Genomic DNA, 14520 nt, shown 5'->3' on the forward strand with positions numbered 1-14520 from the left:
GGACTTGCTCTTCTTCCCTTTTCATTGTGGCCCATCCTACCCACGGGGGTCATGAAACATATGAAACTACCACATGCTGCTTCAACTGTGGTTTTTTTTTTTGCCTATAATGATTCCTGATAAAAGTTTCGTAACGATTTGATTTATTTCAAAACAAAAGCTGTAGTATATACACTTTAACACACTGTTTATCAAGTACATCTGAGGAGAAATTTCATAGCAAAACAAGAAAAATATAATTCTTGGACTGTCTACACTTGACCATAGAATGATCTAGACAGGATAACACTTCTGCAAAAAATATTAATTTTATTATTACCGCATACTTGGAAAACGGTCTTCAGATTTAATAGTCATCAGAAGGTGCAATTCCTTTCTTTTATGATTAACAAATATTGTTTGAAATCAAAATTTTCATATTTTAAATCACTGGTTGAATGTTTGTTCTAGGTAAGAAAATGTGATAAAAATAGCGCATAAATTAATTACATTTTTTCAATTTAAAAAATCGACAAAACAAACAAAAGCAGTAAATGAATTTGTCATTTATTTTCTTCAAAACAACTACAAAGAAATCGTCTTTATTTATTTTTTTTGTTAACAGAAATGTGCATGCATACATTAAAATTTAGGCTTTATTATTCAACCTATGATTTTTCACTGTCTCCAATGTCCATGAAAAGCTGTTGCAGAGGACTTAAAATTCAGTCTGATGTATGTATGGCAGTTACTGTTTAAGGTTGTCCATAAAAGGTTTTGAGAGATTCAATACATGTACTTGTAATTGTCCATAGAAATACTAGTTATTGAGACAATAAAACATGTAGATGCTTGCTGAACTTGTAGCTGAGCTATGGTCAAATGTCAAATGACGAAGCCAATTTACTTTACTCGACATTAATTTCTGTTTTACTTAAAAATAGAAGCATTCTATTTTCCATGGAAATTACACATATTGTACAGAAGGTGACGTCTGCAAATTATGAATAATTTTGGGAACGGTGTTCTAAATCCACGTGGTTCTTATCAGATATAAAGTAGCTTCTTCGAAAATTATTCCACTAAGTTTGAACAGAAGAAAATGAGAGGATTACTGATTTGTCTGGGAGTCGCTTGTACTTTGAGTGTGGCATGGGTAAGTAGAAACGATCCTCTCATCTGACCCTGTCCCCCCCTCTCTCTCTAAGAGAAGGATGAAACAGATAAATGTTAATTGAAAGTGAGTCAATAACAAAACCCATAAGAAAAATCTCCATCGGTGTTATATAGGGATCATATACGGCATTTTAATTCGATGGAACACATGTTGAACCAAACGTACTTCAATGTACATACTAGTATACTTTGTATTTTAAGTGAAAACAGCGGAGCTTCCCAAGAAAAAAAATGACTTCATTTTCAAATGGAAACAAGTCTAGAGCACCACATTCTGAAGCCAGGAACAAATTTAATATCGAATATTACAATGCATACGGAAGTACAATTCATTGTCTTGATTATTAAATTGGATGTCTTCTCTTTCCACATAATTTCTATATCACGTGACTACCGCCTCACAGCTGCGCAGTGGAAAGCACTGTCGATGATCAATTGTCAATGATTTTCCCTCAGCTCGATCTGAGGGTAATTCTAGCAAATGAAAAAGTGAAAATAACAAACATTCACGGCAGGGGAAGCTCACTCCTCCATGGCACATGGTCCCACCTCTGATACTTTGGATGTCCGTATTTCCTCTGCTTATATTTGGTATTGTTCAATGGACTTTCGAGCTAGAATACTGTTCGTTATCTTATCTGTAACCGGGTCAGTGGAAAGCACTGTTGATGGCCTTTTGCCTATGCATGACCGATTATCAGTGATGTAATCGGGGCAAAAACAGGACCAGATCGGTATTTGGATTATGTTTTTAAAAGAATAAGCAACCCTTTTAGACAGTTCATTACCGGATATGATACAATGACAATTTGTTGGAATGTGTTCCTTAAATTGGGTCCACATTTTATCACAAAACTTTGTACTCGAACTTTGAAACTGTCCTTGCATTCAAAAGATAATTTTCCCCTCGAAAGTTTCAATAATTATATAAATGCATCATAATGACTGTGTTTGCAACATTGACACAAACGTATAGATACAGAGAGGCAATGCAATGCTAACACAAATACAAGACCCACAACTTTTTCTAAATTGTTTTTCGGAGGACAAAAAGTATTTAGTCAGCCCCCAGGCTGACTAGTTACGTTAGGATGAAACTGCAAGTGCGCTTGCGTTAATCGGAATTCTGGGAAAAAGATTTGCACAATTTTCTCCAACCAGAGGCGTGCTTCTTCACGCACACTCACGACCTCGATCTATATATAGACTACATTGTTCTTCGTCGTTCTCGACGAAAATTAATGACATAGACTGTTCAGCTTCTAGATGGGATATTTGTCAGTTTTTAAATGATACTATGAAAATATTTCATTGCTTCTAATAGAAAATAAGTACATTTATTCCCTCAATCGCCATTGCAAGCCGAAGATTTAAATTGTGTATTCCTCTGGATGCCTGATGCAAGACTCCCTTGATCAATATTCAATACCTTGTAGAAGACATGTACGGGTCGGCATTCACACAACAATCCACTTGCCACAAAGGTCCCAAAATAGAAAAAAAAAGATTAATTTCTTTTCACTCTAATGATGGAAGTTATGAAAACATCAGAAGACCACTGTAAGACATTAAATTCTTATAATTTACATGATGATAGACGTGTAAGTGCCGCTTGTGCACGTGAACCGCGCCCACATGTGAGAAATTGACCACAGTGGAAATGCGATAGCTGAGACTACTGTGCTGATTTATTGACAGGGTCAACCCCCCCCCAATGAAAGGAGAGAGAGGGGGGATGGTTTCCAGTTTTTCAATCTATAGTTTTGCTATGATGGTAGACATCATCAAAGACATTTTGTGTACATGTATACGTACTGCATGTATAAACATATTTTGAATTTCCATTTAAATTGTTTTCCGTGGCGTTCATTACTTTTTTGGAAGGAATTCTTTTCTTTCCTAATAACACTAAAATGGATGCTCAAACTTAGAAATGGAATTAAATATACATGCAGTATGCCCCCTCCTCCCCGCCTCCCTCCACATCATGCATTGCCTCGAAATGCACAAATGAAAACTGCTATTTAATAATATTTAAAAACAATCTAATACAAAGTCTACCTTCCTTTTATTCATCATATTATATTTCATTTTTATAGAAGTTAACGTGATCTTAGTTGCCATGGTGGCTTATGTTCATTTACCGATATACGATGAACTTTCTCTGATGTCTGCGCCGAAGAGAATTTATTGGAGTGTTATGATCACGATGCAGAATTTAAAAAAATATTCTATGCTTTATCATTTATTATGTACAGCATTATGTTACAAATAAATGCCATTGTAAGAAAAGTTAAATTCTTGTAATCGTTTTCTTATTTGTAACATTACATTTAAGGAACAGAACATGATGGATAGATCAAATCAAACACCATTACAAAACAAGAAAGAAACTTTCTGTATTCCAGTGGCTGACTCTCAGCTTTTTTAAAAAAGCTAACCTTGTCTGAATTGTTTTATTTTGTTTTTTTTCCAAAGGCCGCAACGCATTGCATGACTGATGCTGAATGCGGAAGTGACGAATGCTGTTTTAAACATGACGGACCATATTTGGTCAGTAAGAAAAAACGCGCCTCTGGAGATCTCCTTGGCCCTGTCATGCACATGTCCAGTGGTTTGTAAACATTTCTCTTTCTGATGTAATATAAAATTAACAATCACTCGAAAAAGATTCATCACACATTCTTTACTTTGGATGCTTAGGTGTGTGTGAAAAATACAAATTAGAGGGAGATCACTGTTCCTGGTTAGACACCGCTAACGGTCACTGTGGGTGCCAGACTGGACTGCAATGCCGCTTTGTAGAAGATCCCACCAAAGTCCACGAACCGTTTTTATTGTCTAAGCGTGGAGGTGTACCCGGCACAGTTCAGTGTGCCCAACCCTTATCCACAACAATCTTACCATGAGAACAATATGAATTTATTAAAGCGAATAAAATTTTATCGTTGTGTTCTTAATTTCTTTATATATTTAAAAATGGGGTCGTAGAAACGTCTTAACAACAACAACAACAAAAGATATGAATTGTTTTTGTAGGAGTTGCTCTGGATATTGTAGGTCCCTTGAACAGAACTCCTAGAGGAAAGTCATACTGTATACAGGGAAATTTTCGCCCCTTTCGCCCTAGCCTCATTTAGGCGAATTTAAAACGGGGCGAATTCATATAATACAGTATAAGTACTTAAATAAAACTTTGACAGGGCGAATTTAAAACGGGGCAAAATTGTCCGCAAGTGTGAAAGGGCGAAAATAAAACGGGTCGAAAATAACCTTGTATACAGTATATATTAGTCATTGCCGATTATTTTAATAGATGGACAATTTGAAGGGATATTGTTTCAAGAGATGTGCAAAATACTCAGAAATGACAAAACTAGAACAACTCATTTTCATCCCCAGAGTAACGGGCTTGTTAAACGTTTCAACAGGACACTTAAAGCTATGCTTACAAAATATGTGGCATTTACTCAAACAGACTGGGATATATACTTACCTTTTGTACTATGGGCATACAGGTCCTCAGTTCATGAGAGTTTAGGAACCAGTCCAAGTTTAATGATGCTTGGCAGGAAACCAGAACTGCCTGTGGATCTTTTGTTTGGCAGTCCGCATACAACAGCCCAGATAGCAAGCTTACGTTGGCCCAATGTTGGGCCACCGTTGTAAGTTACGTTGGTCCAATGTCGGAAAATGACATTGGGCCAATGTAATTTTGCTCATCGGCGCAACGTTGCGCCGACATGTTGGCGCAACATTGGCCCAATGTCATAGAACGATAATTCTGACGTTGGTCCAATGTTGGGCCACCGTTGTAAGTTACGTTGGTCCAATGTCGGAAAATGATATTGGGCCAATGTAATTTTGCTCATCGGCGCAACGTTGCGCCGACATGTTGGCGCAACGTTGGCCCAATGTCATAGAACGATAATTCTGACGTTGGTCCAACGTTGGGCCACTGTTGTCAGTTATGTTGGCCCAATGTCGGAAAATTTATATTGGGCCAATGTAATTTTGCTCATCGGCGCAACGTTGCACCGACATGTTGGCGCTACGTTGGCCCAATGTCATACAATTACAATTCTGATGTTGGCCCAATGTTGGCCCAACATATTTGTGCACAAGGATATTAAGAAATCTATGGAATTCCATGGAAATATAAGAAATCCCAGGAAGATACAATGAAAACTGAAATAATGATAACATCACAATTTATCATAGATCAAATCTATATTTTCAAAATTAAAAAATCGTTTTTTGTACAATGTGTTCTGAAACAAATATTACTTATACATTTATAGATGTACAATGTAAGCACATTTTTTCAAAGTATTCTCACTGATCAACATGTCTTTGTAATAAAACAAACTATTTCTTTAAAATATGGCATTTGACATTGGGAGAGGTCATTGCAGTTACAATGAACTTTCAGTTGCCCATGTACATTTACCGTACAAAGTTAATGACTAGACTAGAGTGACAAACACATGTATTAAGTACAAAATATCCACTACACAACTATACTAATAAAAAGATCCCATGAAATCAACACATGCTATTTTCCCCGAATATTCCAAAGATCCTAATTAAGTTAGATCCGAAATTTCTCAAGTGTCTGCTTGAATCACTTCCTCACTGATATCCCATGAAATTCACAATAATGAATAAATAAACAATGGTGTTATGTTGGAGGGTAGCCAAATAACTGGTCATGTCATGAACGGATTCACTTTAAGTAGGAAGGTTCAGAAAGTTCAATGTTGATCATTTCCATAGACACTTCAAACTTTGCTGGCACGATTTCTGAAAGCAAAGATGACCATTAGGATGTATTATCATCAATATCTTTCGCATATATAAACATATAAAATATGACAAATAATAAAGTAACTGTAAGGCTCTACAAGACTGTAAAGACAATTGGTTATTTCAACCTGACAGTTCAGTATAGTGCAGAATAGAAATTTACTATCTGGCAGTGTTTTTTTTTTCATTTTTTGGTTCAAATTAGGATTAATTCCGATAAATGTAAAAATTTGAGAAGTTTACAGATGACAGACGAATACCAGACATTGATGAGAAAACTCGCTTTGGCCTTAAAATGGCTCAGGTGAGCTAAAGGAAAATGTTAGAGCTAGAGCTAAAGCTCTATGCCTGACTTACACTGAATAAGATATAAGATACATGTAATTTCAATTCATGTGATTTTATTGCTCAAATCAGAAAATTTAAGAAATCTTTGTGTTCCTGATTCCTGTAAATAATGCATGTATAATTGTGCATCATAGAATATGATAGCTATTTTTAATAATTTATGTAAAATAAATTAATGTAAAATAAATTATAATTATGCATAGCTGTGCAATTTATAGCATGTTTAGATTACCTGTCAGAATCCATTGTTATGTATTTTTAGGATAAGGAAATTGAGAATATAAACCTCTTCTTTACTTGGTATATAGTAGATGCAATATTTTTTATAGTTTTATGCTAAAAGAAACAAGTTAACAAAAACAATGTTAGGTTATTTGTGTTAAATAAAAAAAATTTGAGCTGGTTCTCACCATTTTTACAAGCTGACTATTCGCCGGCGCTGTGGGAATCGTCTCGGGCACAGTCCACTGCATGCAACTATTAAATAATCAAAATAAGTGCTGAAAATGATCTTGAACATGCATTTAAAAATAAATATATATTATTACATTGTACAACATACTCTGTAAATGTTGAAGAGGGGAACACTAAAATTCCTCAATCTATCCCAAACGAGGAAATTCGGGTTGAAATCCATCTTTATGAGAGATGTTTAGAAGTGTTAAATTATTATAACAAAATTGAAATAGCGCTTGCTCAAACGATTTCACTGCCAGGCGTTTTATATGTAGTGTCCTGACTAAGGAACAGTAGCAGAAGCAATTATTCATTCAAGGACACATGTTAAAATATTTTGTACATTGTACCTACCGCAGTACCTGGTCGTAAAATGTCTTCATCTTCTGTCAAAACAGAAATTCCATCCAAATCTAGTCATGATTCTCCTTTTCACGACACTCTCTTCCGAACTTTCCTTCCGTACAACATCAACATGGCTGCGAGGAACCCACCAAAAATTTAAATTTCGGCGCGGTGTGTTGTTTAAATTAATTGCTTATCGAGCCCGAATTCGATCCCGACGTAATTGTACTGTTAGTCGACAGTTTTAGAGAAAAATCTAAGTTATATTCCATAGTTTTGAAAATCTACGTAAGGGTTAAATAATTAAAAATGAATAAATAAACAAAGAAATAAAAAATAAAATAAATATTTTTTAAACGTTTCAACATAAGTTTACATAGCAACATTGGTTCAACAATGTCGGGCCAACATTACAAAGATGTCCATACTTCAACATTAAAAATAATGTTCAGGCACGTAGCAACAGGGAGTGGGGGAGGGGAGGGGGGCAGGGGGGCCTGGGTCTATAGTGAAATCAAGGAAAAATAGCAAAAAAATTGGAAGTGAAAGGAAGTTGGCCTCAGTTGAAAAAAGTTGGCCACCACCACCCCCCCCCCCCCATCCTTTTGCTTGTCAATTTTTTCAGGTACAAGTAAAAAAATTCTATGGTCCCCACCCCACTTTTAAGAACGATGCTACGTGCCTGATGTTGGACCGACGTTGGAACAATGTCAGTGCACCAACTGTTGTAATTACAATGTCGGACCGATGTTGGTACAATGTCAATGCACCAACTGTTGTAATTACATTGTCGGGCCGATGTTGGAACAATGTCAATACACCGACTGTTGTAACGACAATGTCGGACCGATGTTGGCCCAATACCGTTCTGCCAACCGCGATATGTAGCCGATCTACCAACCATATGCCAACATCGGCCCAACGTCAGCTTGCTATCTGGGAGAAGATTCAAAGTATCATTACTCCCCTTGTTCGTTTGTTTAACATTTACAGAAAACTCAGAGTGAGATACATACAATAGCTCGAAATGAAATGCTTAAAGCTAGCGACAGACAGAAACGGTATTATGATCATAATGCAAAACAAGTGTCCTTTAAAGCAGGAGATCCTGTATGGCTGTGTAATAAAAAGTAGAAGAGTGGCATCTACCCAAAATTTACGAAAACATGGGAGGGACCCTATAATATCTTCAGAAACTAGGTGATCTTGTGTACAAGACGCAAAACAAGAACAACGATGTTAAAATTGTGCACCATAATTTTCTAAAAAAAAATTATGGGAAATTGTAGATGATCAGAATGAGCCAACAGCTGACTTGACTGAGTGGACATCACATATGATCAATGTATTTAAGTATATACATGTTTACCTTGTTATAATTAAATAACAAAGACAATTCCTTATGCCTTTTCTAACAGTGTCAAGATATAACTCTGGAGATCCTGTATGGCGTGTAATAAAAAGCAGAAGAGTGGCATCTACCCAAAATTTACGAAAACATGGGAGGGACCCTATACTATCATTCAGAAACTAGGTGATCTTGTGTACAAGATACAAAACAAGAACAACGATGTTAAAATTGTTCACCATAACTTTCTCAAAAAAAAATTTGGGAAATTGTAGATGATCAGAATGAGACAACAGCTGACTTGACTGAGTGGACATCACAATTGATCAATGTATATATACTTAGTATATACATGTTTACCTTGTTATAATTATATAACAAAGACAATTCCTTATGCCTTTTTTTAACAGTGTCAAGATATAACTCTACAAGATCATTTACATGCCGGTGAGATGGGTGCCTCAGGAAATTTGATTCCCGGCAACAGTTCGACAGACACAGGAAGGACAAGCATGGGCCGATGGAGTCATGTCCACACTGCAAGTACATTGTACCGTGCAGTCGACCTTACCTGTTGAGAAATCATCTAGAGAGGGTACACACAGAATTAAGGAACACACGCCTAGTATTTCTTCATCAGCTTCTCCACACAGATCCCACTCTGAAGCCGGGGACAGAGACTCATTAACGCCACCCCGGTCTCCCAGTGTGGATGTCTTTCTGGATCCCTGCGACATTACAACTACTGATGATGACCTGCTTGGATATGCCACCCAGGAGTCGCAGATTTTCGAGCCACCCAGGAAAGTCACCAGGAAGGAGAAATCCAAGTCTTCTCCTGCAGGAAAACAAGGTCACTGTTCCTACCAGTTCACATGTTCCATCTGCGCCCCTCTCTCCACCACCTGTGCCTGCTTGCTCTGTGCCAATTCCCCCTCCATGTGCCACTCTGTCTTCCACTTCCTCTTTTACTAAGAATTCTACAGTGACTGTAGCCTCGTCTCACACAGAGCCCACTATTCCAGCTGAGTTGCTTCCCTCGTCCGAGCCTGTTGCTTCTGCATGTGTGCCTGTACCTGCCACGCCGGACTACTACCTGCGCCGTCAGGAAAATGTGCCTTCCCCTCGTACAGATAGCAACCCCTACTCTTTCCTCGCCGCGGATCCACGCCTCTTCTTTGCTGGTGCTCCTTCTTCAATGTTTATTACGGGAGTCGGCCAGATCCTGAAGGACGCCAGAGAGAAAGCCCGGAAGTGTGCTAACCGTACCTTAGACCATGTGCCGTTAGGATTCGGATCCATCCAGAGGACTAAAAGGGACTACACATTGGCTCTCTGCTACCTGGACAATGAACCCATTTTATCGTATAACTAAAGAAAAAGGAATTCAAACCAATTCGACGTTATCATCATCTACCACATTTACCTAGTATAAGGGAATTCAGTGTACCACGAAACAGACTTTCACCTTTTAGGACTAAATCAGGCTAAGTAATGTATAGGTTATAATGGATTTAAATGTTTTCAACGGTATTTGTTGTTAGGATTTATAGCTACTGTAAGTATGCTTTGGGAGGGGGTGGATTTTATGCAATATTTTGATTTATCAAAGAAATTAAGAAATTATGACCATTTTTGTAACGGATCATGTTTAAGTTTTACTTTTTTTAATGCCTGTATATATAAATATATTATTACGTATGAGGATTTATACCTTAACATGTTACCTGTTTCTGTTTCTTCATCTGAGTGGAACTTTTATCACTGCGAATCTTCATGACTTCATTTGTGTCTTTTTGAAAAGTAAAATATATGTGTGTTATATTGTTACATGCAGTGAGGATATTTTATTTTATCATTGCATATGTGTATAAGTTATTGTAGTTTTTGTTCGAGGACGAACAGTTTTTTTTAGGAAGGGATAATGTGAAATGATTGTGCTATTTAATCTATTTAAGAAATAAATAACAAGTTTATAAACTTCAATGGGAATTGAAGTGGGTCGGTCACGTGATCAAATCCTGTGAAGGCCGAAGGCCTTCTCAGAAGATTTGATCACGTACCGACCCACTTCAATTCCCATTGAAGTTTATAAACTTGTTATTTATTACTTATATATACATTTGAGACAGACAATTGAATATTTTCGAATTTAAATTATTGCACTAACCGTCCGTCGTAGATTTTGAAAAATGACGCAAGGAGTAAATCGGCTTGCATGGCGGTTACGCTTCGAATTCATTATGCTAAGGAATCTATTTCGAAGGGAATATGTTGTGAAAGGCTATTTGTGATCAGTAAGAGTGAACAGATTGTTGTATAGGAATATTCTATTCGTGAAAAATGATAATCGATACTGAAAAGACACAAGAAACACGTCCGAAGTTTGATGATAAAAAGTTGGAGGAATTTCGGTCGCTGGAAAGGGATGGATGGATCCGATGGACTAAGACACTTGTCCGAGCCAGTTAATTTGCAATTTGATCAAAAAAATTCCATGGTTACAGTAACTAAAGGCATACTTATCGTAAAACACTGATAAACACGGAGACACTGGCGACAGCTTTACATTGAATTACGAAAACGCCGAGGTGTTTGGCAGCTGTTCATTGCATGATTGCAACGATATTTTCCAACAGATTTACACATTTATCGTGAGTAAAATTTAAAGATAAAATAAAAGTTTATCATGAAAATTTAACCAAAGGTCTATCCAAAAAATAAGGATGAACGTTAGAGACTGTTGACAAAAGTGAAGAAAAATGTAAACAAACGCTAGGCTCCTAGTTTTCTCTATGTACACAGGTTGAATCGATAGCCCCAAAACTGTGTCAAATACTTGTTTACATTTAAAATAAAATAATTATCATTTTACTTGCTTATTTTATTCATTTTTATACATGGAAAGCAAGTAGAGCAGGTCATATTATAATTATGTACCGGTAGATATTATTGCGCCGTGTGATTAGGTCACGTATTGACCTCTGACAAACTTCATACAGAATTGAAGATATTTTCTCTCTGTATGTTTATATAATGGAGAGATACCACAAATGTATATATATTTATATTTCAGCATAATATGTACATGCATTCTCTTACAGCAATTATATTTGAACTGTTAACATTTCCAAGTTTACTGTAAAACGATGTTCGATAATTCCTATTATTTCATGTTTGGTAAATCCTATTATTTCATGTTTGGTAAATTACCAAGTCTACTACAGTGTAAAATATGGACTGATACGTAAAATTATGGACTTTCAGAATTATATCAGTAATTATTATGCATGTTCATTACATTTATTTTAGAGTTTATTATATAATTTGATTGCAATTTACCGTTTCATCGAACGTCTACCAGCCACGTTGTTTTCTTTTTGGTCATGGCTATTCGAAAGATTCTAATTTACAAGGGGGGGGGGGGGGGTTAGGTTATTGTACTTCGTCATCGAACGTCATTATTTTATTATTGCTAACTTATACGCAACATGCATTTTTATGCAACTTACCTCTGTTCTTTAATTTATTGCGTTTCCCTAACAAAAAAATACTATAGTAAACTAAAGTTAACTATAGTTTACTATAGTTATCTATAGTACCAAAGTTAAAACTTTGGAACTTTGATTTACTATGGTGAAAACTTTGGAACTTTGATTTACTATAGTAATAACTCTGAAACTTTGATTTAATATGGCGAAAACTTTGGAACTTTGATTTACTATGGTGAAAACTTTGGAACTTTGATTTACTATGGTGAAAACTTTGGAACTTTGAATTACTATGGTGAAAACTTTGGAACTTTGATTTACTATGGTGAAAACTTTGGAACTTTGATTTACTATGGTAATAACTTTGGAACTTTGATTTACTATGGTGAAAACTTTGGAACTTTGATTTACTATGGTGAAAACTTTGGAACTTTGATTTACTATGGTGAAAACTTTGGAACTTTGATTTACTATAGTAAAAACTTTGGAACTTTGATTTACTATGGGAAAACTTTGGAACTTTGATTTACTATGGGAAAACTTTGGAACTTTGATTTACTATGGTGAAAACTTTGGAACTTTGATTTACTATGGTGAAAACTTTGGAACTTTGATTTACTATAGTTAACTATAGTAAACTATAGTTAACTATCGTATTTTTTTGTTAGGGTTGTTATTCGGTTGGGCGTCACACGTTTCGTATTTTTTATTGTTTGTTCCAATTCGGCGAGATTGTTAGGATCGTCTGCCATTTTGGTCTACACTTTCCTTTTTGGGTAGGTAAAGCGCATTGCGCATGTCCGGTAGCTCACCCTATATAAACAACACTACGGACGCTGAGACTTCAGTTGTGACTTTGCAGAGCGCCTGCTAACTTTCTTTAACAGAAATAGTACGTAACTACTGATATCTTTGGTAAATTTATAACCAAATAGTATTGTTAAAGCAGTTTTACGATAACTTTCATTGACCAAATTGATTTATTCACTTAAAGGAATTCAACAGTCTCTACGGAGTTTTACTACAGTTTACATTGACCAAATTGAATTATTAAGGAAAATCAACAGTCATCATTTTACCAATCACAATAACGTTACCAAATCATAATATGTAACCAAATCATATGTGACGTTCGACCTGACCAACTGTGTTACATCATCGTTGTTTGATTATCGTGTTATCCTGTCATCTATATAATATTTATTACGTTATTAAATTATTGTTGAAACTTTAATTATCTTCTGTTGTGCTCTTGACTGTCTCTGAAATGTAATATTACGGACCAACACAAGGATTTACCTTACCAAATCATCAAGGATTACCAAATAACCAATTACCAGGAAATACCATATAAATATATATTGGTTATATACTGAAATATATTTCTCCTTCATTGGAGATTGGATCAATTATAAAAGCCTCATACCTCGGGCACGTTACAGAAATTTGGTGGCAGCGGTGGGATGAAAATCCTTTGATCATTTCAGTTTCATAGAATATTTGGATTTTGTCAAATTTTTACATCATGGCTACAGCAGAAGATGGTGATCAATTATTGTTACTTAATGATAAATCTTGTGTTGGTCTATCAGAGGCGGGGGAGAACACAACAGAATTAGCAGACGGTCTGCAGACTCAGCTCCCAGATGGCTAAGATAATGAAACAAGACTGGTTAAAAGTTTTGATGCCACTCTTAATGGAGAAGTACAATTTATTGAATTCAACATAAAATATAACTCATTTGAGAGAAATGAGCTATCTGAATCAATACATTGTTCCAGAACATTGATGTCTGGAGTCGGTACAAATTATAGTGAATCTTTGTAGGAATGTCTAAAGAGCATTCATTTTGAGGTCAGATCAGCGAGCTGAGTACTACGTTGGTGGACGAGTGAACATTTTGGAAACCATAATTGGTTGAAGGACCACGGAGATGCGATTCCGGACGGAATGGAATTCACTTGTATCGTTTTCTGACGACCAGGATCAACCGTCAGTTAACAATAGGATACTCTCGGGTGGTCTGGGTACTACTAATAGATGTGCCCGTTCATACGAGCTTGGTACCACTGATAATTTAGTTGAGGCTGGTTCCTTTGATCCTGACATAACATTATGATAATTATGACAGATGAAATCATGTTTATCTCAGAGGCCTAAATTCAGTACTGTCATAAATGGTCAGGTATGTTCGGAAGAGAATTATTCTAGGAGGCCATCATGTGAGACGGCACTGATAAGTCCGCTCAAGATTCCTGCATGGATATAAGCCGCCTATCCACGTTCACAATCGATCATGGACGCATGATCAAGGTCCGCCCAACCTGCAGCCCAGGGAATGGCTCAGTCTCCATCTCACAGCCCCTCAGGGTCGAGAGCGTACTTCTGAGTGTGCGGGTGAGATGATATAGGAAGTATCTAGGATCTGAAAAAATCTACAAAATATGAAGGGAAGAGCAGATGGAGAGATTATAACATTCAATTTCAATTAGACATGGTATTATAAAATGATTGGAAAAAATCTTTTTAGCTATTCAGCTTGCAACATGTTTATTGGGGCACAGAAAGTG

At 36.3% G+C, this 14520-nt stretch overlaps 1 protein-coding gene and 1 long non-coding RNA gene across 2 annotated transcripts; one reads left to right on the plus strand and one right to left on the minus strand.

Annotated features, from left to right (window-relative positions):
- Nucleotides 1–1020: 1020 nt before the first annotated feature.
- On the plus strand, nt 1021–4100 carry LOC134264885 (uncharacterized). The gene is made up of 3 exons (XM_062747143.1): nt 1021–1135; nt 3634–3769; nt 3859–4100. Exons 1-3 carry the CDS (start codon nt 1082–1084, stop codon nt 4062–4064), a joined length of 396 nt encoding a protein of 131 aa, XP_062603127.1. The 5' UTR covers nt 1021–1081; the 3' UTR covers nt 4065–4100.
- Nucleotides 4101–5574: 1474 nt separating this feature from the next.
- On the minus strand, nt 5575–7249 carry LOC134264886 (uncharacterized). The gene is made up of 3 exons (XR_009991642.1): nt 7120–7249; nt 6720–6786; nt 5575–5958 (listed from the first exon to the last, which is right to left on the minus strand). It is a non-coding gene; the product is annotated as an uncharacterized LOC134264886 (long non-coding RNA).
- Nucleotides 7250–14520: the final 7271 nt, after the last annotated feature.

The sequence above is a fragment of the Saccostrea cucullata genome, unplaced genomic scaffold, assembly GCF_032062105.1.
Source record: "Saccostrea cucullata isolate Sc308-1 unplaced genomic scaffold, CSIRO_AGI_Scuc_v1 ctg3166, whole genome shotgun sequence".
NCBI classification, from domain to species: domain Eukaryota; kingdom Metazoa; phylum Mollusca; class Bivalvia; order Ostreida; family Ostreidae; genus Saccostrea; species Saccostrea cuccullata.